The sequence below is a fragment of the Mytilus edulis genome, chromosome 2, assembly GCF_963676685.1.
Source record: "Mytilus edulis chromosome 2, xbMytEdul2.2, whole genome shotgun sequence".
NCBI lineage: Eukaryota > Metazoa > Mollusca > Bivalvia > Mytilida > Mytilidae > Mytilus > Mytilus edulis.
Genome location: NC_092345.1, coordinates 30068025 through 30093135, shown reverse-complemented (window position 1 = coordinate 30093135; position 25111 = coordinate 30068025). Strand labels below are relative to the sequence as shown.

General features: G+C 35.5%; 2 protein-coding genes across 3 annotated transcripts; both read right to left on the bottom strand.

Moving 5' to 3' along the window:
- Nucleotides 1–2392: 2392 nt before the first annotated feature.
- Nucleotides 2393–5839, bottom strand: LOC139511906 (dnaJ homolog subfamily B member 9-like). 2 transcript variants are annotated; one of them, XM_071299051.1, is made up of 2 exons: nucleotides 5665–5839; nucleotides 2393–3471 (listed from the first exon to the last, which is right to left on the bottom strand). In XM_071299051.1, the coding sequence occupies exon 2, from the start codon at nucleotides 3458–3460 to the stop codon at nucleotides 2591–2593; it is 870 nt and encodes a 289-aa protein (XP_071155152.1). In that variant the 5' UTR covers nucleotides 3461–3471; nucleotides 5665–5839; the 3' UTR covers nucleotides 2393–2590. The 2 variants fall into 2 exon arrangements, with proteins under 2 accessions (XP_071155152.1, XP_071155153.1); XM_071299052.1 differs by lacking the exon at nucleotides 5665–5839 and adding an exon at nucleotides 4151–4206.
- A 1396-nt stretch (nucleotides 5840–7235) lies between these two features.
- On the bottom strand, nucleotides 7236–16139 carry LOC139511905 (flavin-containing monooxygenase 5-like). The gene is made up of 7 exons (XM_071299050.1): nucleotides 16028–16139; nucleotides 15299–15415; nucleotides 14895–15109; nucleotides 13700–13999; nucleotides 12591–13145; nucleotides 10379–10544; nucleotides 7236–7508 (listed from the first exon to the last, which is right to left on the bottom strand). Exons 2-7 carry the CDS (start codon nucleotides 15402–15404, stop codon nucleotides 7243–7245), a joined length of 1608 nt encoding a protein of 535 aa, XP_071155151.1. The 5' UTR covers nucleotides 15405–15415; nucleotides 16028–16139; the 3' UTR covers nucleotides 7236–7242.
- Nucleotides 16140–25111: the final 8972 nt, after the last annotated feature.

The following is a 25111-nucleotide window of genomic DNA, read 5'->3' as shown; positions in this document are numbered from 1 at the left end:
TCATTCTAAACCAGTTGTTGGCATGATACAGATTATGTTCTTCTCATATAGTTTATGATGGTATAATACTAAACAAGGATTGAGCTACTTGATATTCATATGTTGAATACATAATCTTTCAATCAGTTTAATTCCGGTTTGGAGCTGGCATGTTAGTAGCTGCTAGTAGTCCTGTGGTAATTTATGCACCATTGTCATTTTGTTTATTTTCAATTGTTACATATTCTGACATCGAACTCGGACTTCTTTTGAACTGAGTTTACTGAGCGTATTGTTGTGTGTTTGTTTATTCTACATTGGCTAGAGGTATAGGGGGAGGGTTGATATCTAAAAAAAAAATTGTTTAACCCCGCCACATTTTTGCGTCTGTCCCAAACAGGAGCCTCTGGCCTTTGTTAGTCTTGAATGATTTTTAATTTTAATTCTTGTGTATATTTCGGAGTTAAGTTTGACGTCCATTATAACTGAACTAGTATACATTTTTGTTTAGGAGCCAGCTGAAGCACGCCAGTTTCTCGCTGCATTGAAGACCCATTTTTGGCCTTCGGCTGCTGTCTGCTCTTTGGTCGGGTTTGACATTTTCCCCATTTCAATTTGCAATATCATATATTATGCATATAGTTCATATGAGCCAAACATTTTTGTATAACACTCATTAATTCTTACAATCATTTTTGTACTATTCTGGATTCAACGATCTATATGGTACCTCCTTTTTGTGTGTGCGTTTATACTTTCATGTTGTATGTATGTCATCAGCAGCAGTTTTCCCCCAAGTTTATATATTAACAAACGTATTCAAATGTTTAAGGTGGTTAAAGGTTTTAACAAACTTTTAACAAACATCAATGTATTTACAGTTATATATCCTACATATGCCCAAAATGTGGGATTTGAGTAGTTGTTATGAGGACTTATCAATTAAGAAAATAAGACAAGCATTAATACAGTGGTATTATTTTTTTTTTGGATTCGAAAAAGAATTTGACCACAAGGGTAACTGTGGTACTAAATTAAAAAAAATAGTAACTAGGACTACCTACAATCCGTTGAGGATATATAAATGATGAGTATTATTCTTTCGTTTTTGGGACAGTAACTCTGATGGCTCATGTATATTGAACTCCTAATGTTTCGTAAATTATAAAATAATTGCAATAACTTTTCGGAAGGCTCGTAGGTTATTGTAGCCTGAATATATTTCTTCCGATTTCACTCTCACGCCAAACCTTTCCGGTACCTCCTTTTCAATTTACTGTTGTTTTCTCTCGTCTTGATTTTGCAATGCATTAATAAAGGCAACAGTAGTATACCGCTTTTCGAAAATCATAAATCGATTGAGAGAAAACAAATCCGGGTTACAAACTAAAACTGAGGTAAAAACATCAGTTATACGAGGAAAACAACGAAACACCAGAAACACTGAAGTGCAACAAAAACCAAAACGACAATGAAACACAGACAGAAACTATAGGATAACAACTGTCATTTTCCTGACTTGGTACAGGACATTTAAGAAAAATGGTGGGTTGAATCTGGTTTGCGGCTAGCCAAACCTCGCGCTTTTGTGGCAATGTCAAATATAATACTAAAATGACTACAGTACATGACATTACTACATTACAAATAAATTCAAGAAATTTAAGACAGAGAAATACACTAATAAACATTACAATAGGACATTTCGACATGCTAATACCGTATAGCGGGTTATTTTCGCGGGTGTAAAATTTCGCGATTTTCATAGAAAAAAAGTATTCTGAATATTTTGGCGGTTATTATTTTGGCGGATTCAAAATATTTATCAAATCCTTTGCATGTACATTTTTATATAAATTGACGGAATTTATTTTGGCGATTTTGTTCTATCTGCGAAAATAAGCGAAAATTTACACCCCGCAAAAATAACCCGCTATACGGTAGCTTGCATTAAGCTTGCATTAAGCTTGCATTTAGCAATCAACGATATTTTATTGTCTTTTCATTTTCAGGTCAACATTCCCCAACATTCATCCCGAACGTATTTTACACAACCTACTAAATTGATATACTGTTAGATGGGTTCTTGTATTGAATAAGCTTAATTGTCATTCATTTTGAAAGCAACAACATTTAATCGATCTGTCGTTATTATAGGGGTAAATTTAGTTAATCTGTTTATTTTTATGAGTTTTGATATTGCAGGTTGAGTTTGTAGGTAATGAAACTGACCTGACATAGAAGATTCCTCACGACCTTTCTTATATTTATAATCCTGTATTGTACTTTTTTGTATAGATTAATACATCGTAGATTAATTACAAGGTTGTTTTCAGAAATGAATCTTCAGAGTGTGTGAATAATTGAGTCTAATCAATTTGGAATAAAACTTAGCTTAAATTGAATAATCCAATTTAAATAAACATTTAATACCAAGTTAAAGTTGATCGTGAATTACAAAAATTTACAGTGCAATATATTTTCACAGATGTTTGACAATTTTGGCATGTTTGGCAATTTTGGCAAACATGATCAAACATTCTTTCATTTGTTTCCAGCGTCGTTTCAATTATCCATTTCATGTTAACCAATGATTATTTAAGGCTTCGTCTTAAAGTGTTTCTCTGAATGGGTCTCCTCGATAATGGAATGAAGTATAATTTCGTCTTGCAGGTTTATACCTTCGCCGACTATGAGCTCTATCCCTTCCGACGTCGGCAAAAGGTTCGAAGTCATTCATCATATCCTCAATATTTGAAGGTCCGAATGAGTGTGCCATAGGTTCCTTTTCAAATTCTTGAAATACATGAAAATGTTCTTCAAAATGTCTGTCGAATAATGGCTCCTCAAAGTGCGAATTATGAAACACATTAAATGGGCTTCTCCTTTGACGGAATGGGCCGAAATCCTGCTCGAAAGACCTGAATGGTTCACTAAAAATGGAAAAGAAGTCTTCGAAAATGAATCCTGGAATAAACCTTTTGTGATCTCTCTGGTAAAACTCTTCGTTTTCCGTTCTATTCTTCCTTTGAGAATCTCGTCTTTTATTCTCCGACTTTTGATCCCCGTTATTTTCCTGTTTGCTTCTATCATGTCTTGATCTACTGTTTGAGTCCGTGCTTGTTCTTTCATATCCCTTTCTATCAAATTTTGGTCTAAACCTGTCTTCAAACGTCTGTGAATGTCCGAATGGATCAGTTTCTTGTTGACTTGAATAAGTATAATGCTTTTCACTGTGTCCTTTTCTATGTTTTCGCTTGCAATCAAAATTTTCTCGCAATTCTCTCGCGTGCGATAAACGATTGGTCTCGTCTTTGAGAAAGTCGTATGCTGCACACATGATTTTAAACTTTTCTTCAGCTCCTGCATGCTTATTCTTATCTGGGTGGTATTGCAGTGCCAGGGACCTAAAAGCCTTCTTGATCTCATCCCCTGATGCCCCAGGCATGAGACCAAGAACTGCAAATTGGTTTCGCCCCATTATCTGTTAACCTATAAGTAAAAAAATGTATATGATTTAGGCACTTTTTTTTGTGAATTTTCTCGATTCATTAACAAGGAGTGATACTCACAATGAAAAGAGTTGTGTGAATTTCCATATTTCCATCATCCCACTAAAAACGTAATATATAAATACGCATTTGAAATATTTGCAACGACATAATTGCCAAAAAACTGCTTTTTATCTTATTTTATTTATCCATACTAGCACCGAAATCACATGATCTTTCTTTTCATACATGACATAATGTAAATACTCGCCAAAGCTAGCATGCCTATAATGTATTACGCAAAACATGCATTTTGTCTACATCCTTTTTATGCCGGAAGATAATATAATATATCCAATGGTTATTATAGTTAAGGCACAATGATAGCTTTAAATTTTTTTTACAAAGGATCTTTAGCAATATTATCTTATTTCGTGGTATCGAAAGATAAATGCAGACTAACCATTTATATTTAATAGCATCTTCAATGCACATCAATGTGGTTTTTTTCAGAGAAATATCAATAACTTATACAGAACACATTTTTGTTTTATTAATCTGTATCAAAGTATTTATACTAGGCGAGTCAACACACTAGATACATACAAATAATAATGTATATAATAATCATAATTTCTATGTGTGTATACATGTGTTTCTTATCGGTCAATCATATGTACCTTGAGGTGACTTGTTCATTTTTCTATCATAATTGGCAACTGCACCAGAATCTTTGAGGATCTATACGGGTAATTTACATCACACAAGATAAAAACAATAAAATATGCGTTCTTATATACTAGTATATACAAAAAAAGTTTTCAAACGTACCAGGATTATAATTTAATACAAAATTGAAAAAGACATTGTTTTAAGTCAGTTATCCTAGAAAAAAGAAAATCCGGTTAGCTTGGACCGTAAAAAGGCATAGTTTTTTTCAATAATTCTCTTATTTGCATAATTTAGACCAATAGTTCGGACACAAGCAGAATTAATTATTTCAATAACTATTAATAATACTTTTAAAAGATACACAAAAGTACAAAAAGGTGCAAGGAATTTGTCAAATATTACATAGGTATCACTGCAAACTTCTCAAACTATCAACATATGTATCTCGCAGACATTCACAAAAAAAGTAATAAACATTTTAAATACAAATTAGAACACTATGGGATAGATAATCAGATTGAGCATAGTCACATCCTGCATATGGTTGAACTACAAAAAGTATGAGCAAATAAGTTCACAACAAAAACTGAGGATGAACTAAATATTTACACTGGAAAAGAAATCAGGTCCTGCACAATGCGTTGCATCTCTCGTGTGCTCCTTGACAGTAAAATATCTTGCATGATTGTCATGGAATTTCAAAATTCTTGCTACAAATGGAATACAAAAGTTGACAAAAGGAAAAATCATATCTCTTTTTGTTCGTAAAATGTAGTTCCCTTTGTTCAATTATGTACACACTTCCGTTACTCCAATTATTTTAAAGCTTATGATACCAATTTCAGAGAACATGACAGGTGATTCTGACATGTCATAAACCTTTATCAGGTTATGGAATTATCAACTATACCTCGTAACCATGAAGACCCTCAAGTGCTTTAGATTCTATTATCATGTATTATGTATTTATGCATACGGATAAATAGATGAACCAAGAGATATTTCTATGACCTCCCACGCTTAATATAAATATTTCCATTGCATGTAAACACAATAATAAATGTAGGTTTCACTTTGCATGTATTGATAGAACATCATTTAACCATGTGTTAAAATTATTATTTAATAAAACAACGAAATCATACAACGAGTATTAAATGTATCCAGTGAAAAATAGCAAATTGCCAATACTTTTCCTTGCATTCATTACAATTTGAAAACATATACGCTCTCCTCAGAATTAGACATAAACCAGAAAGAAAGATTTTTTTTTTATTTCTGATAAATTGTGTTTTCTTCAATAACTGTATTTAAGCCATGTTCTTTTATAAGATTAGCTATACCTTAACATGTGCTTGAAGCTGGGTAAATTGTGAATCATAAAATATGAACTTAATGTTAACTTAATATTATGACGGTTTTTAATATTGATTAAAGCAATTGTATTTATCATGTTGACTTTCTTATTAACCATGAATTGATCAAACTTAAGATTAGTAATAAACTAATGTAACATACTGACCTGTGAGAAATTCTACTTTATTGAAGGTTTATTCCATTGTTTCATGTGGTGCAGGTGATGAACAACAAATGTAATATTAGTTGGCAGTGCTACAAGTACGAATGTATACGTACCAATGGTTCTGTTTGTCGTCAGTAAGCATGAGAAAACAGACGAATAAAATGTCAATCTCAGTATTATGTTGTTATTTTCCCTTTGGGTTTCAATTTTTATTAAGTTCAGGGACTTATGAATTATTGATTACACTTTTTATTGCATCCGTTTTGTTTTAAATTAAAAACAGAGTGAACGTAGTTTTGGAAATTCTAATTCTGAATATGGTCAGTGTAAAACATGTTAAATGTCATATACGACTTAATTTCAAATTGTCCTCATACTATCTTAAAAGCAGTTTTCAAAAGAATACTGTGAAGATTAACATGACTATTAAGACGATATTGGAATATTTCTCTCTTCGCTTTTCTAGACAACATTTGCGTTGCAGTTTGTTAAAATCCTCAATATGTTACTAAAAGAATACTTTACCACAGGTTATTATTAATGTATAAATGTGGTTTTGTCTACACTTGTAAACAATCGTAATATGCTCGTCTTTTATCATCAGATAATTTTAAAGTTCCTAAATAAAATGCAGAATTATACAAATTAAGTATTTTTTTAGTAGTCTAATTTTTTGGAAATCTCTGTCACTAAAAATTAAGAAATCGAAAGCTGTATCTGCATTCAAATATACTCATTAGTGATTATATTTTAAACAAAGTGTGAAATTTGTAAATAGAATGAAATTCAAAACAGTGTGGCTGTGGCCATTGTTTGACACATTAAATTCATCCATTGACTGGGACAATTTAGTTGAACGTTTGTATGTAACAACCACTGCTTACTATGTACTTTTTAAAGACACTTAAACTATGGGGTCACCAAAGGTTCTCAACACCTTAATAAAGTAATTCGAAAAATTAATCAGAAATAAATCAAAACATAAAGGTTATTCCTGATTAATTTTTCGAATTGTTTTATAATTAAAGGCGTTAAGAAACCTTTGGTGACCCCACAGTTTAAATGTCTATCGTAGGTACGTCGTGAACAGTGGTCGTTACAGACAAACGTTCACGTAAATTGTCCCAGTCAATGAATGAATTTAATGTGTCAATCAATGGCCACAGCCACACTGTTTTGAATTTCATTCTATTATTACTATTATTATTATTGTTATTATAATTATTATTATTATCGATCTGGTGGCAAACATGACGACATTTTTGTCTTAAATTTCCGATTGAAAACTCTTTAAAAGCCAAATTGAATCTTTATGAGAATGGCATATGAAAAGTCTTAAACAACTGATCCACATGTGGTTTCTATCGAATATAATACAATTATCGTCAAACAAGGAACATTAGTTACACACAACATTTTCCTCATTTTCTACCAATGTTGGCTTGCTAATTATCTTTAAAAAATGTTCCACATACAAACCAACAGCAAGAGTTACCACTGATATAAGCAGAACAATAATACTAATTGAATTGAATCTTTCAGTGAACGCGTCAAAAGATATAATATTCGTATAGTTGTTCATATTTTATAGTATGCAATAAAGTAATAAACAATAATAGCCACGACTGCGATGCAAAAGACATTGAATTTTGAAAATCCAGTGGTATTCTCTTCAAAGTCTACAGGTCTTGATTTCAACGACGAAAGTGTTCGATCCCACTGTGTAAAGATAGCCTCACGAGCACCACTCCATTTTCCTGGACCTTCAAGTCGATATTGATATGGAGTACTTGGTCCAAAGTAACATGTCAATGCCAATTTTGGATCTGTTTTCAACATATTCCCTAAAATAAACGATTAAAAATTTTGAAAGCTTACGATATATATACATTGATTTACGTTTATTTCTTGAAAATGTCTTATTTTTGGCAGCTTCACGATTTCTTGTATTTACTATAGCATGTAAAGTAAACATTCAGTATCATAGTTTTGTTTTTCCTAATATATTATAATCATATCAAATGTATGTTTCATTATGATACGTAATTTTGATTGGATAACAGTAATCTCCCGTCCTTCTGAAATTAACATTCATTACACAATGAAATGTAACAGTCATTATGACACGAGGTCCAACAATAAAGTCAACAGGATATTAACGTCAAACTTGATAGAAATGGTGTTTTCATGATCCTAGCTAAAAAAAGTAATTTTAAGTATCGAATGCTTCTTTTTGTTATTTGATACGGTTTAAAAGCGTTGACCGTGCGAACATGTTTAGAATGAAGCGCGTAATACGAAATGTACTTGATAAAAAAAGGTGTTTTCATGATCCTAGCTAAAAAAGGTAATTTTAAATATCGAATGCTTCTTTGTGTTATTTCATACGGTTCAAAAGCGTTGACACCGTGCGAACATGTTTAGAATGAAGCGCGGAATACGAAATGTACTTCGGTCAACGCTTTTACACCCCAATAAATTTACAAAAAGAACCTTTCAATTCTTTAATAAATAATATTCCATAACATACTCGATTGTAATGGCGTACGTAATTAGTTATCAAAGGTACCAGGCTTATAATGTATCAAAAATAAGATGTGGTTTGATTGCCAATGAGACAAATCTCCATAAGAGACCAAAATGACACAGAAGTTAACAACTACAGGTCACCGTACGCCAGATGCGTCAGACGCGCGTTTTGTCTACATAAGACTGATCATTGACGATCAGATAAAAATAGTTTTAAAGCTTAACAAGTACAAAAATGAAGAGCATTAAGGACCCAAAATTACAAAAAAGTTGTACCAAATACGGCTAAGGTAATCTATGCCTGGGATAAGAAAATCCTTAGTTTTTCGAAAAATTCATACTTTTGTAAACAGGAAATTTATAAAAATGACCATATAATTGATATTTTAACTAAGTTGATTCATTTAGAGATAGTCACATTGTAAACTATATTTTCGAAGGTAGATAGGTAGATACCATAGGGTCATTCGACAACAGACAGACAAATAATAGTACACAAGACACAACAGAGAAAACTAAAGACTAAGCAACACGAACCCCATCAAAATTTGTGCATGATCTCATGAGCTCCCTAAAGGTTAGCACCCGTCCTGTTGCTAGAGTTATTACAAACATGGTAAATAGTATAATTGGGTAGGTCATAGTCGTGAAAAGAGAACGGGATTGTATTAACGACATAAGGAACGTATCTGATATCATCTGTAAACGAATATTCAATAACGGTCAACAAATTCATTAATAAATAGGTTAAAAAAATCTAGAAGTTAAACGAAAGCTGTCTATTTTCTGGTACTAGTACTTCTCTAATATTACACGTTGATAGATCGGTTAACACATGGTTTGTTTTATTTGAGGTACACATATATACATATACAATTTGTCAAGTTACCACCCCTGAATATGTTCATTTAAAACATTTCTGAATATTCAAAGATTTAAACTTTTTTAATGAAAGCAGAATGAATAGTTCTGAAGAATGATCAACTACAATACTCAAATGAAAGCAAAATGACAATGACTTCCTTATTTAAAAGTTAAAACACAAAACGTCAAAAACTTAAATACCACATCTGTACATTATTTCTGTTGAGATAAGACCTTTACTTCAACATATACAGTATTGTGCTCAAACCTAATGAAGGACAACTGAAGGTTAGAGCGCCGTCCTTTCCATGATACTGGTAGGCAATGGTGCACTCCCCGATGGACTGCTTAATTGTTCAGCCCTGACGGAAAAGAACGCTATGCTGCCGTAGCCATGCACTATACCACGAGTGTAATTTCTTTCTTGCTAATGCAGCCTTAAAGATTTTAACTTGGAAAGGATCTTTTACAAGTGATTTTACTCTAAAAATCACCTTTTCTCTTTCTCGCTCGTTTGTTTTTCTTTCTCTCTAGGTCTTATTCTTAGACTCTAGTTGTTTCTCCTTATATGTCGTTCTAATCCCCCTCTCTCTCTCTTTCTTTATATCTCACACTCATTTCCTATTCTCTCTCATTTTTCGCTATCTTTAATTTTTTCTATCTTATCACATTCTTTTTTTTACTCTCCCTCTATCACTTACTCTGTCTTTCTCTCTCTAACCTTTCTGCTCTTACCCTTACAGAGAGAGCAGCGAGAAAGTGAGAGTAAGAGAGGACAGAGAAAGAGAGAGACACAGCGACAGAAAGTAGCACATCAGAGAGAGTGCAGCGGGACAGAGAGAGCAACGAGAGGGACAGAGTGAGCATTGAGAGTAATTGAAAGGGAGAGAGAGGAAGAGGGTGCGAGTGAGGGTGAGAGTGAGAGTGCGAGTGAGAAAGAGAGACAGAATGAGCAGTGAGAGTGAGAGAGAGTGGGACAGAGAGGGTAGTGCGATAGTGAAAGAGAGGGACATAGTGAGGAGTGCGAGGGAGAGGGACAGAGACAGAGTTAGTAGTGAGAGAGGGGAAAGAGTGAGCAGTGAGTGAGTGTGAGATGGAGACAGAGAGAGGAAGCGAGCGATGGAGTCATATTAAGATAGAGAAGAATGGGGGAAAGAGTGAGAGGAGAAAAGGACAAAGAGCAAGGGTAGAAGAGAGAGCGAGAGTAGAAAAGTGAGATTAAAAGAGTGTGTGAATGAGGGGCGATGAAAAGTTGAAATGGATGAGTTGGAAAGAGTGAGATTGAAAGACGAAGAGAATGAATCACTTTATTAATACTTACATAGGTCTGGTATGCATTTAATAAGAGTTGCTAATCCATCCATATATTCTAGCCATTCAACTTGGATTGTATGACGCGTTCCAGCAATGTATCTCTTTCTCATTGCTTCAATGTTTTCATGTATATCTTTCCACATTTCTTCTTTTGGTGGAAGCAAAACGTCTCCCTAGAGGTTTGATATGATAAATATATTAGAACTCCAGTAGCATCCGGTTAACTTTAAAGTACCGTTATAAAACTTTAGGAATTTTGGTACTCAATTCTCTTCAACTTCGTACTTTATTTGGCTTTTTTAACTTTTTTGGATTCGAGCGTCACTGATGAGTCTTTTGTAGACGAAACGCGCGTCTGGCGTATATACAAAATTTAGTCCTGGTATCTATGATGAATTTATTTACACAATAGTTGCTTTAATATGAATATTTTTAGTATTGTATATCAACAATATACATTTCGTCATCTCAAAATACTGTGGATACATTAAATCTTCGTATGGTACTCATTTCATAGATGTCATGGGTGTAGGTAAACCATGAAATTAAATATTTACTGAAATATAACTTTTCTATTTTCTTGAACAGTCATTATCCAAACTCTCTAGAAAATATATCCACAAATTTTCCTGAATAAACGAAAAGTGATAATTGTAATCTACGAAAATGATCTAGGACAATAAAAAAAAATAATCATTGTTCTATCCTGTCAATTATTATATACACATGGAAAAAAGTATTGCAACACCTTGATTTTTTAAAACTTGAAAAATCAGCCTCTTTTTTTGGATGAAATATAATAAAATATGTGTATAATATTATTGAAACATAGTTTATGATAACATTGGCACGAACAAAAAATGTTTGAAAAAAAAAATGATTTATATAACCACAATTTTAATACCAAAATGGAGTGTTTTTTGTACAAAAAAATGCATTTTACAACTTCTACTGTAGTCGAACATTACAATGTCAGACATTTCAAAATTAATCCTTAGATGACTGTTCACATCATGGTTGATGGTTATACGCCAAAGAATTAGTACTTTGTGCGCAGCCTCTATCCAAACGGATAACCGCATCTAAACGTCTTCTGATTCCTGCCATAAATCGACTAATTTGTTGCTAAGGTAGCAGCAACCATTTCTGATGACGGGCATTGTTTATTTCATGATTGGTTTGAACTGGGGTGTCCTTTCGCGCACTTTCCGCCCAATAGTGTCCCAAATATGCTCGATATGGTTGAAATCCGGGCTACGATCGTGCCAAGGAAGATGAACCGAATTCCATTTGAACATTGGATCTTCCTCCACGATGCTAATTTCCAACTTTGGCGAACTCTGCACAACATTGGATACGGAAAACTGTGTGTCTGTTCGTTAGCAAAGGTCTCCGAAATGGTCTTATCGCACGATAACCAGTAGCGATGAGTCGATCTCGAACAGTTCTTGTTAAAAGGCTCCTGTATGGCCACCACTCTCTTTTTATGATTGTCTTGTATGCAATGGGTTTCCTTCTGACCAACCTTCATTATGCTTGATTTTTCTTAGCAAATGGTATAGGGGGTCTTCATTATCTCGGAATGTCTTTTACAGCATTTATTGCCTGATTTATTCTCAAAACGACTTATAGAGAAATGGTGATGACCAACAAAACGTGCAGTTTTTACAGCGACATCCCTGCTTCCCTTATGCTGATAATCTGCCATCTTGCTGCAGTTAAGAGTTGTCCAGGACCCATTATAAGATGTCAATTACATAACTTTAAAAATTTGGTTATTTAAAGGGTTGAAAACAATGAGGATAAAAACAACTGTTTTGCTGTTTACGGGTAGAGTAGCTGCATGTGCAGATAAAAAATTATCGAGTCGATATTTTTTTTATTAAACTCAGGTGATACTTAAATAATGTTTAACTAGTTCTATTTTACCAAATTATATCCCAAAAAAATGAAAAGTGTTTTTTTAATTTCAATTTCAATTTGGTGTTGCAATACTTTTTTCCATGTGTATACATGAATTCCTTGTTTTTGTGTTGATCGTTTATCCCGATGACAATCTGTAATCTTAGGTCAAAATCAGTGAGTTAATAAGCAGCCAAGTTTCGATCAACAATCACCGACTGAAACATTTTTTTGTCGATAATACATTATTGAGTCGTAAACAAATGTATTTGAAGGGTTTTGAATACTTGCCTGAATTAGATTTACATTTAATTTACCTTGAATACTCTTGTTGCCAAACGACTTTGCATTTCACTCACTGGCATTAAGGCGCCCAGTGCCTGAACACAACCAATAATGCACAAAGTCTGTCTCTTTAGATTCGGCGGAAATATATATTTATATAATTCTACTTTATTTTCTACTACTTTTATAACAGATTCATCTAAGAAAGGAAACCCAAACACATATCCAGTAGCAAACATTACAACATCAATATCGTTCTCTGTTGTTCCGTCTTCAAATGCAACGCCACTCTCTGTAAAATGTTTTATATTTGGTTTAAGTTTAAGCGTACCACTAGCAAGTCTATTTGGTAGTTCGTCATTGACCATTGGATGTTGAGCAAGTATCCCATGTTTTGGTTTTAAGCCATACATCGAATGATCAAATCTTTGTTCCAGTTTCTTTTGAGCTAATCGTTCAACTAAAGGTCCACCAATCATATTTTTTAGTGCAAACGTTATCCGGCGTGCATAAAGCATATCCAATGGTAAACCTCTATCTGATATTCGATTGTATACCCAGCTTCCGGATCTTGTGCTCAAGTATGTCTAAAAAGAATTTAAACAGGACTAAGATTAAAAAGTTCAAGAATAAATTTCCCCAGCAGATAGACAAATAGCAAATAACTATAGATCAGAGAAATGGAAATAAATCAAATTTCAAGACTAAAACAATTGTGACAATAGAATTAAACTATTATCCGGGCTCACGGTTTCTTTTTCAAGAATCAACGCTTATCCATTGTTTCTATATAACATACGCAATAAATGGAACAAACAGATAAAAAGATGTTTCTTGTCTTGCTTAATTTTACCCCATGGGTTAAATATGTATAAGGAGATGATGTACTGTCAAATTCATGGAGAAATGCATAGTTCGTGACATTCTCTTTTGTTGGTTATTGTTGTGAGTATTTTTGTTCTTTTTAAAAGTTTTTCCTTTGATAAATTTTATTTTACAGCACTTACATGACATTGTGTGAGAGAATTGTTCGGGTTTTTTTTTGTTTTTTTTTCAGTCTACCACTATTTGAAAAAGCAAATTCATTGCTTACAAGTATCAGTCAACAAAACTTTCAAGTTTATCAAAAGATTAACGTTACCTGTGATGCCACTCTGCTAAGTTCCACGGCTGCATCGCCACCAGAATTACCAATACCAACGACAACGACCCTCTTGTCTTCGTATCCAGCAGTATGCCTGTAGTCATGGCTATGAAGAACTTTTCCCTTGAAATTGTGCATTCCAGGAAAATCTGGCATGTTTTTCTCAGCATGGTGTCCAGTACATATCATTATGGCATCGTATGTTATACTTTGTTCCTCATCTTTAGCTAAATCTTTGACTTTCAGTTCCCATTGGCCGCTTATTTCAAAATCATCTGCTGGTTTAACTGATTTAATCTCAAAACACAAAAACATCATTTAAAATAAAGGAATTTGAAAATATTAAAGAAGAAGGGTAAAAGATACCAGAGGGACAGTCAACTGTTGATGAATTGCAATTGTATCGATAGACTATGCTGTTTGAAAACTAATGAAAGGGTCGAGGTCCGTATGCGTAAATCTACTTAAGGTAAGAATTGTTCTTAATTCTGAATGAACGAATTTTTCTGCATGTTCAACGATAAATTAATACTACGATTGGATTATTTTTACATAAGTGGTTTTATGCATATGTGCCGAATTCTTTAACCTGAGATCACCTCCGGTAATTGGTGGGGTTCGTGTTGTTTAGTCTGTAGCGTTCAATGCAGCTGTGTTTCATACTGTTGTTTGTATTTTGTTAGTTTTAACTTTTATGTCATGGCGTTGTCAGTTTATTTCGACTTATAAGAGTTAATGTCACGTTGGCACCAGTATCAATCGCCTCTATCTTTATCAATTTCACACTTACGCTTGGATTTATCTAAATCGGTAATTTTGGATCCTAGTTTGTCGAACTGACATTGAAATATAGATAATGGGAACTCTAAAGATTTGTTTTAATGTAATAGTTACTGTATTTCTCCATCGATCAGATTGAATGTTATATGATTGAAGTTTTGCAGCTAATCATCTTATTATCAATGTTTGCATAGTTTATAACGACATGCATTTTTTAAGACTAATTTCGACAGCTGAATTAATGACGCACGTACAGACGGACGGACGGACGAACGGACGCACAGACCAAAAAATATAATTGCCCTTAGGTGGAGACCGTGGGACATAAAGAGGTATCTCTGAAGCGTAACACTAGCGATATATACCAAGTTCCTTTATGAATTGAACAAACTGACATTCAAAAAGTTCTCACCTCGTGCCTGAAGCAAATATGTTTCCTCAATTCAAATTTGTCGACATACAAATTGAAATATTTCTGAACATAAGAATGATGCATATAGATTGGGTATTCCGCTGGTATTGGGAAATCACTGAAACACATCGTTTCTTTACTGGTGTTGATGATTGTTGACCTCATTACGCATGCCTGACCTTCTGAGACCTCATCCGTATAGCGCCAAAGACCACCTATAACACCAGTTGATACATTTTGTTTTATTTTATTTTATAAGAATGAAATTTAAAAAAAAGGCAGGACAAAATTTTTCATCCTAGCCAGCAATACGTATACATGTTTCTTTCTCAATTTTATTCTTTATATGAACAGTTGTTTCTTGTAAGTGTTTTAATTTAGATTAGATAATATGTAAAACCAACCAATATCATGTGTTCGTTCGTAGCATGCTGGTTGTAATCCTTCGTCTAAACAGCATTTGATGGCAGTTATTCCACTGGCTCCAGCACCAATTATAGCCACTTTCATTTTTCAATAATCTGCAAATAACGAAATATAGGTGAGTGATGAGGTAGTAGCCACTCAGATGCAAAAAAAAGTCTGTTTTTTTATTTTTTTATTTCTCATTTCTATCTATTTGTATTCAATTATTAACCCAATTAATTTTGGCATCAAGATTTCTTTTTTTTTCTAGCAACGGGTATTTTATTATCCATATCCGTATACTAAAAACTAAAAAATCATGGTCAAATCCCAGGCTATCAAAAGCTACGATTGGGTGCTCCAAAAAAAAAAAATTAAACGTGCGCTGTATATACAATTTTTAACATGAGATATTGATAAACTTAAATCTATAATTTGCATTTACCCATTCTAAATAAAATTAATTATTCAGTATCACAAATACAGGTTTAAATATTGTTGAATGGAAAAAAGTATAATAACAAAAATACCGAACTCCAAGGTATATTCGAAAAAAGGGGAAGTTCATAAAAAAAAAAAAAAAAAAAAAAAAAACCGACAAAAATCAAACGTCAGATTTTATGAACAAACGGAACGTATGGAAACAACTGTAATATTGCTGACTTGGTACATGTGTTTTCTTTTAAAATATTATGGTGTGTTAAATCTGGAGATATCGTGTACGTTACCTATTATGTTGCTGTTGTGTGAAATACCTTCTCTTGTCTGTCTTTCTTCCGTTTTCAATGCAGGGTAAGTATGACACTTTTAAAGTTTGTACCTATATTTAATACTTTTAAATATCTATTCTTAGTTATTGAAGTCTGTATAAACATCAGTGTCGGTTATCACTTATAACAAACTCTTGAGACGCTATTTTAATATGTTACCATCAAAAATAGTAAGAAGATTACTAGAAATAAACGTATTATCAAACTAAGTAAACAATTTGTCTTCTATATTTAAAGTACGATTCACATATTAAGAAAATGTCTGTACCATGTAAAGAATATGTCAGTTGTTATCCATTCGTTTGAACTGTTTGGGCTGTTGAGCTTTCCGTTTAGAATTGTCCTCTGAGTTTGGTATTTTTGTTGTCATGTATGTGGCTTGGTAATAAAGAAAACTTAGCACAGCATATAGAATGATATGTTTATTGAAAATGTTAGTTTTTATATTTATATAACTTTTCGAATTCAAGGGTCAAAATTAAAAATGGCTTTTTCTTCAAAATTTAATTGCTTTGAGTCAGGGAAGCAGCACTGAAATGACCCAGAGATTTTTTTCTCATATATTTTTAATCATTTGATAATTGAAAAGTTGATAAGATTTTTTGTCGTCATATATAATTTTTTAAATGCAGAATTACATAGCCGTAAAATATCTCTCGTCGAAACTTTTGAAAGGCAAAAATCACTAGTGTGGATCTAGCCGTCGATAGCAGCCGGCGTTAATATTCATGAGGCCAGCCTTCAATAATATTCATGAGCCGGCAATAATATTCATGAGATGACTTGCGTTCGAAGAAGTGTTGTTAGAAACTATGAACGATAACTATGATTAAATAACGTTCCTATTTATAAGTGATATTACTTCAAACAGGCATGTCAATGGGTGTCTTCTTCGAGGTCCGCGTTTACTAAATTAACTTTTGGTCTTCTTCAAGGACTTCTAGGTCTGCGTCTTTAAATAACATTGTAAATGTAATAAAAACAATGCAAATGCTTCCATAAATATAAAACAAAGTAATGGTCTTTTAACATTCTGTGATAAGAGAAATAATGTAAACTCAAGCAATAACAAGTTGAAATAAATATAATTAAATATAGAAATTTAATGGGACATTACAACAAACAAATAAAGTAAAGAACAGTTCTTATTAAAATTTTGTGATTATTGAATTAATGTAAGCTACAATAAATAAAAAAAATGATTGAATACTAGTATAGAAATTTAGGAATTACAGAGAATTGATGGTCATATGGGCATTCCATAATTTGTTCGTTGTTCGTTGTCTACAAATATAGTCCAATCATGAAACTAAAACATACAATACAGACAGTATTTTCTATTTAAACAGATCAGAAAAAATAGAAACATAGTTAATTGCAGAAATAAAAACAACAGAAAAATAAAAACTGTCAAGTACTATTTCAATGACATATAATTCTTCAAAATTACGGAGACCAATCTCAGTCATTAATCTAACATTAACAATTTATATCATTGCCTTTAAAAGAGAAAAATGCAAAGGAAAGAAATTGTTTCAAGGGGATATAACTCTCATAGGGGATGATGAAATCCTTTGCAGCCTCATATGGTAATACATCATGATTAGATCTGCCTATTGTCCAAATAAAGTCATGATATCTTTAAAAACAACAAGGGGGGGCCATGTTGAAAAAAATCAATATAAGGGAGATAACTTCTCAAGGGGATGATGAAATCCTACAAAAGTTCAAAAATGAACTATTGCCGGCTGGCCAAACGAAGAGATTCTCCACGTGGGCAATAATACCAGAGGAAGAGGTACTTATTGCCTTTAAAATGGCTCTTAGCACTTGTACCCTAGACCCGTACGAGTTTGTCAGTAGAGGGTTAAAAGGGGGATATGGTATTCCGGTTTACAACGAATTCGAACTGAACTATTGCCGGCTGGCCAAACTAAGAGATTCTCCACATCGACCATCATACCAGAGGTAGAGGTTGGTATTGCCTATAAAATGGCTCAGAGCACTTATGCCCTAGACACGTACGAGTTAGTCTGGAAAGGATAAGGGGGGTACCCTGGTATATCACAAATTCTAAAATGAACTATTGCCGGCTGGCCAAACGAAGAGATTCTCCACGTAGGCAATGATACCAGAGGAAGAGGTACTTATTGCCTTTAAAATGGCCCATAGCACTTATACCCTTGACCCGTACGAGTTTGTCAGTAGAGGGTTCAAAGGGGGGATATGGTATCCCGGATACAACGAATTCGAACTGAACTATTGCCGGCTGGCCCAAACTAAGAGATTCTCCACATCGACCATTATACCAGAGGTAGAGGTTGGTATTGCCTCTAAAATGGCCCATAGCACTTATGCCCTAGACCCGTACGAGTTAGTCAGAAAAGGATAAGGGGGGTACCCTGGTATATCACAAATTCGAAAATGAACTATTGCCGGCTGGCCAAACGAAGAGATTCTCCACGTGGGCAATGATACCAGAGGAAGAGGTACTTATTGCCTTTAAAATGGCTCTTAGAACTTGTACCCTAGACCCGTACGAGTTTGTCAGTAGAGGGTTAAAAGGGGGGATATGGTATTCCGGTTTACAACGAATTCGAACTGAACTATTGCCGGCTGGCCAAACTAAGAGATTCTCCACATCGACCATCATACCAGAGGTAGAGGTTGGTATTGTCTATAAAATGGCTCAGAGCACTTATGCCCTAGACCCGTACGAGTTAGTCTGGAAAGGATAAGGGGGGTACCCTGGTATATCACAAATTCGAAAATGAACTATTGCCGGCTGGCCAAACGAAGAGATTCTCCACGTGGGCAATGATACCAGAGGAAGAGGTACTTATTGCCTTTAAAATGGCTCTGAGCACTTATACCCTAGACCCGTACGAGTTTGTCAGTAGAGGGTTCAATGGGGAATATGGTATCCCGGATACAACGAATTCGAACTGAACTATTGCCGGCTGGCCAAACTAAGAGATTCTCCACATCGACCATTATACCAGAGGTAGAGGTTGGTATTGCCTCTAAAATGGCCCATAGCACTTATGCCCTAGACCCGTACGAGTTAGTCAGAAAAGGATAAGGGGGGTACCCTGGTATATCACAAATTCGAAAATGAACTATTGCCGGCTGGCCAAACGAAGAGATTCTCCACGTGGGCAATGATACCAGAGGAAGAGGTACTTATTGCCTTTGAAATGGCCCATAGCACTTATACCCTAGACCCGTACGAGTTTGTCAGTAGAAGGTTCAAAGGGGGGATATGGTATCCCGGATACAACGAATTCGAACTGAACTACTGCCGGCTGGTCCAAACTAAGAGATTCTCCACATCGACCATTATACCAGAGGTAGAGGTTGGTATTGCCTCTAAAATGGCGCATAGCACTTATGCCCTAGACCCGTACGAGATAGTCAGAAAAGGATAAGGGGGGTACCCTGGTATATCACAAATTCGAAAATGAACTATTGCCGGCTGGCCAAACGAAGAGATTCTCCACGTGGGCAATGATACCAGAGGAAAAGGTACTTATTGCCTTTAAAACGGCCCATAGCACTTATACCCTAGACCCGTACGAGTTTGTCAGTAGAGGGTTCAATGGGGAATATGGTATCCCGGATACAACGAATTCGAACTGAACTATTGCCGGCTGGCCAAACTAAGAGATTCTCCACATCGACCATTATACCAGAGGTAGAGGTTGGTATTGCCTCTAAAATGGCCCATAGCACTTATGCCCTAGACCCGTATGAGTTAGTCAGAAAAGGATAAGGGGGGTACCCTGGTATATCACAAATTCGAAAATGAACTATTGCCGGCTGGCCAAACGAAGAGATTCTCCACGTGAGCAATGATACCAGAGGAAGAGGTACTTATTGCCTTTAAAATGGCCCATAGCACTTATACCCTAGACCCGTACGAGTTTGTCAGTAGAGGGTTCAAAGGGGGGATATGGTATCCCGGATACAACGAATTCGAATTGAACTATTGCCGGCTGGCCAAACTAAGAGATTCTCCACATCGACCATTATACCAGAGGTAGAGGTTGGTATTGCCTCTAAAATGGCTCATAGCACTTATGCCCTAGACCCGTACGAGTTAGTCAGAAAAGGATAAGGGGGGTACCCTGGTATATCACAAATTCGAAAATGAACTATTGCCGGCTGGCCAAACGAAGAGATTCTCCACGTGGGCAATGATACCAGAGGAAGAGATACTTATTGCCTTTAAAATGGCCAATAGCACTAATACCCTAGACCCGTACGAGTTTGTCAGTAGAGGGTTCAAAGGGGGGATATGGTATCCCGGATACAACGAATTCGAACTGAACTATTGCCGGCTGGCCAAACTAAGAGATTCTCCACATCGACCATTATACCAGAGGTAGAGGTTGGTATTGCCTCTAAAATGGCCCATAGCACTTATGCCCTAGACCCGTACGAGTTAGTCAGAAAAGGATAAGGGGGGTACCCTGGTATATCACAAATTCGAAAATGAACTATTGCCGGCTGGCCAAACGAAGAGATTCTCCACGTGGGCAATGATACCAGAGGAAGAGGTACTTATTGCCTTTAAAATGGCCCATAGCACTTATACTCTAGACCCGTACGAGTTTGTCAGTAGAGGGTTAAAAGGGGGGATATGGTATCCCGGATACAACGAATTCGAACTGAACTATTGCCGGCTGGCCAAACTAAGAGATTCTCCACATCGACCATTATACCAGAGGTAGAGGTTGGTATTGCCTCTTAAATGGCCCATAGCACTTATGCCCTAGACCCGTACGAGTTAGTCAGAAAAGGATAAGGGGGGTACCCTGGTATATCACAAATTCGAAAATGAACTATTGCCGGCTGGCCAAACGAAGAGATTCTCCACGTGGGCAATGATACCAGAGGAAGAGGTACTTATTGCCTTTAAAATGGCCCATAGCACTTATACTCTAGACCCGTACGAGTTTGTCAGTAGAGGGTTAAAAGGGGGGATATGGTATCCCGGATACAACGAATTCGAACTGAACTATTGCCGGCTGGCCAAACTAAGAGATTCTCCACATCGACCATTATACCAGAGGTAGAGGTTGGTATTGCCTCTTAAATGGCCCATAGCACTTATGCCCTAGACCCGTATGAGTTAGTCAGAAAAGGATAAGGGGGGTACCCTGGTATATCACAAATTCGAAAATGAACTATTGCCGGCTGGCCAAACGAAGAGATTCTCCACGTGGGCAATGATACCAGAGGAAGAGGTACTTATTGCCTTTAAAATGGCCCATAGCACTTATACCCTAGACCCGTACGAGTTTGTCAGTAGAGGGTTCAAAGGGGGGATATGGTATCCCGGATACAACGAATTCGAACTGAACTATTGCTGGCTGGCCAAACTAAGAGATTCTCCACATCGACCATTATACCAGAGGTAGAGGTAGAGGTTGGTATTGCCTCTAAAATGGCCCATAGCACTTATGCCCTAGACCCGTACGAGTTAGTCAGAAAAGGATAAGGGGGGGGGGGGTACCCTGGTATATCACAAATTCGAAAATGAACTATTGCCGGCTGGCCAAACGAAGAGATTCACCACGTGGGCAATGATACCGGAGGAAGAGGTACTTATTGCCTTTAAAATGGCCTATAACACTTATACCCTAGACCCGTACGATTTTGTCAGTAAAGGGTTAATAGGGGGGATGTGGTGTCACGGTATACAACGAATTCGATCTGAATTATTGCCGGCTGGCCAAACTATGAGATTCTCCACGTGGGCCATTATACCAGTGGTAGAGGTAGGCATTTCCTCTAAAATGGCCCATAACAATCATGCCCTAGACCTGTGTAAATTTGTCAGCAGACGGTTTAAAGGGGGATATAGTATCCTGGTGTACAACGAAGTCAAAATGAAATATTGCCAGCTGACCGACTAAGATAATCTAAACGTGGACCATATTCGCAGAGGTAGAGGTAGCCATTGCCTTTAAGATGGGCCATAGCACTAACCCTGATTGCGTTGTCAAACATATCAGATGTATGGAATATTGTTGCCTCAAAAATTACCCATGGTTCTTATGTCCTAGACCCGTACCTGTTGAACAGCAAAGGGAAGTACTCTTGTATATCACAAAGACCAAACTAAGAGTTTCTCCTTGTGGGCTAACAAAAAGATTAGCGTAGGTGTTTTCTCTAAAAAGGCCCATGTATCGTATATCATAGATCCGTACGTATTGGTAGGAAAAGGGTAAGGGAAGTACTCTTGTATATCAAAATATTCAAACATACTTTTACTTGCTGGTCATTTTAAAGGTAATTAGTACCTTAACCTCTGTATCATGGTCCAAGAGGAGAATCTTTTAGTTTGACAAGTCGTCAATAGTTCAATTCGACTGCGAGATATATAAAGGTGCCCATCTTTCTCTTTGCTGACTAGGTCGTACGGTCTAGGGTATAGTAGTATGGGTCATTTTAGAGGCAATTCCTATTTCTTCCTCTGATATAATGACCCACGTGGAGAATTTCTTAATTTGGCCATCCGGCAATAGTTTTTTTCGACTTCGTGATGAATCGGAGTACCACAACCCTTGTTATCCCCTCCTGACAAACTCGTACGGGTCTAGGACATAAGTACTATGGGTCATTATACAACTACTACATATACCTCTTGTGTCATGACCCATGTGGAAAATGTCTTGGTTTGGGCAGCTGGCAATAGTTCATTTCGACTTTGTGATATATAAAGGTACCAACCTTATCCTTTCCTGGCTAAGTCGTACGAGTCTAGGGCATTAAAGATTTTTGTCATTTTTGAGGCAATGGATACCTCTCCCTCTGATATAATGACTCGTGTGAATAATTCTTTCTATTCAAGCTCTAATTTCAACATGTCACACATGTTACAATGAATATGGGCAGCGAGAACGTTGCGTTTGTGATTTTGCTCTTAACATACTTTGGCCGCACATGAATTACTTAATAAATGAAAGTGATCACAACATTAATTATTAAAGTTCTAATAAAATAAATTACTAGTAAAATTTTAAAGTTTATATGTAAAATATTTAACAGCCCACGGTTTAAATTCATTTTAATGTCCATATGCTAATCACACGTTATCATTTTACTTTTCACGATTTATATTTAACACATGTTAGTCTATGTTTTTATTTTCGTCTTTTCCTCACTCTGAGCTGCTATATTTTCAAGTTCCAAAGAATTCAAGTTTGATGATTGGTCTAGATATCAAACCAGTTTTTGTTCGAATTATGGGTGATCGTGTAAGTCCATCTTTGCCGTAAAATAATTTGTCAATGATCGTCAAAGTCCAATTTACTCTAGATACATAGTCCTGAATCTGAACTACATATTTCCGACGTTAATGTTCTATGTGTTTCGATCTGTGTATCGGTAATATTTCCTAAGCGAATTTATGTATTCCTGCTTCCATCTTTTTATGTAGTTTTTAAGAATTAATGAAAGAAACTTCGATTGTCTAGCCAGTTACTGGTTCATGCGTAGTGTCTTTCGTTCCTGGTTGTAAACTACAGTCTTTAAGGCCGTTATACGGTAGCGTCTTGGTTCGTTTTCAATATAATAAATGTGACGGAGTAAGGGGTTCGTCGTCCGCGTTTGATCCGATGAAACGCATGTTAGTGGGCGATCACTGAGTAAACGTTCTACTTCAGTCATTATCGTGTTGAGTGTTTTATTGTCCATATGTGCTCGTTTAATGCAGTTTTTCGTTATTCCTCTCAATCTCTCCCACCATCCACCGAACAAAATTGTTCCATAAGGATTAAGCTTCTCGGTTACATGATGATTTTGATAAATGTTCAATTTCTTATGCTCTCGCATCATACAAATCATTTACAAATACTAAACGTGATGCATGGAAGAAGTCTAACAAAGCTCTTTGTTAATTAAAGCTCGATATAATATTGTCAACATAAAAGTATTTCTTTAACATTGCTGTCCAGTCTGTTGAATTGCAGTCAAATGTTTACGTATAACAGCATTTAGGATAAACGGAGAGAAAGTTGCTCCAAATTATACTGACTTGAATCTGTTTGCGGTTAGTTGACTATTTGGGTCATCCGGGTTACTACGCATAAGAGAATCTGGTAACATCACGATCCTCTTCATCCAGCCCATAATAAGTAAGGCTTTTTTCTATACCTGTCGAGACGGCGTATTTGTGCATTCTAAAGCGGAGAAAAATTCCAGTTAAATCATTAAAGTTTGGCCAAAGATCCATCAAACAATCATTTAAGCTTAGATTAATAGGTGAAGGTTTGCAGCTACAGTCAAATACAATTCTGATTGGCGTGGTTGACGACTTTTTACGGAAATGGTGGTGCGGTATGGAATGAACAATTGTTTTGGCTGATCGTTCATCAACTCTCTCGATAAATCTACGTTTTTCTTGTTCATTAATAATTTTTCCGTTTTTCTGTAAAAGTGTAAGTTCACGATTAAGACGCTTAATGACATTTTCTGTTCTCCGTTATTCAATACTTCTGTTGTCTAGTAAGGTGTGGTATTCCTCCTTACAAGGTAACTTATCAACATATCTTTATGTTTCCATATGGTAACCTCTACCATTTGATTTATATACATCTTGGAATTGTCTGTTTTCAGATTTGTTGTCACTATTATTTATACTAGCAGCTTCAACTTCTATAAATTTCTCCATTATAAAAGTTCTACTCTTCAACTTTGTGACCTACTAATATGTTCATCATTGACGTAAGTGTGTGATCTGGATTTGCAGGTATTCAATTGATTGTGCCTGTTTTTAGTCTGTGTCTGTGAGTGAAGAACTGTACCCGTTTTCTTCGCGTTGTGTTGTGTTTACTGAATTGTGTTACTAGTAATATATTCATTAGTGTTACTCTGTTTTTCATCTTTTTAACCTCGTCTTTGCATAAACTAGTATGCTGCTTTATTTTACATTTCCTGCAACTTTTGTGTGATTTGCAATCAGCTATATTGGGTGTCAAAGACAGTTAAAACATAAACGATGCTGTTTAACAACAGAAATATTTGCTGTTTGAT

Coding starts and splice junctions, on each gene's coding strand:
- LOC139511906 (XM_071299051.1), bottom strand. CDS start 3,460: ATGGGGCGAAACCAATTTGCAGTTCTTGGTCTCATGCCTGGGGCATCA.
- LOC139511905 (XM_071299050.1), bottom strand. CDS start 15,404: ATGAAAGTGGCTATAATTGGTGCTGGAGCCAGTGGAATAACTGCCATC. Junction 15,110..15,298: donor CGAACGAACACATGATATTG/GTTGGTTTTACA, acceptor CTGGTGTTATAG/GTGGTCTTTGGCGCTATACG. Junction 13,146..13,699: donor TTAGCAGAGTGGCATCACAG/GTAACGTTAATC, acceptor AATTCTTTTTAG/ACATACTTGAGCACAAGATC.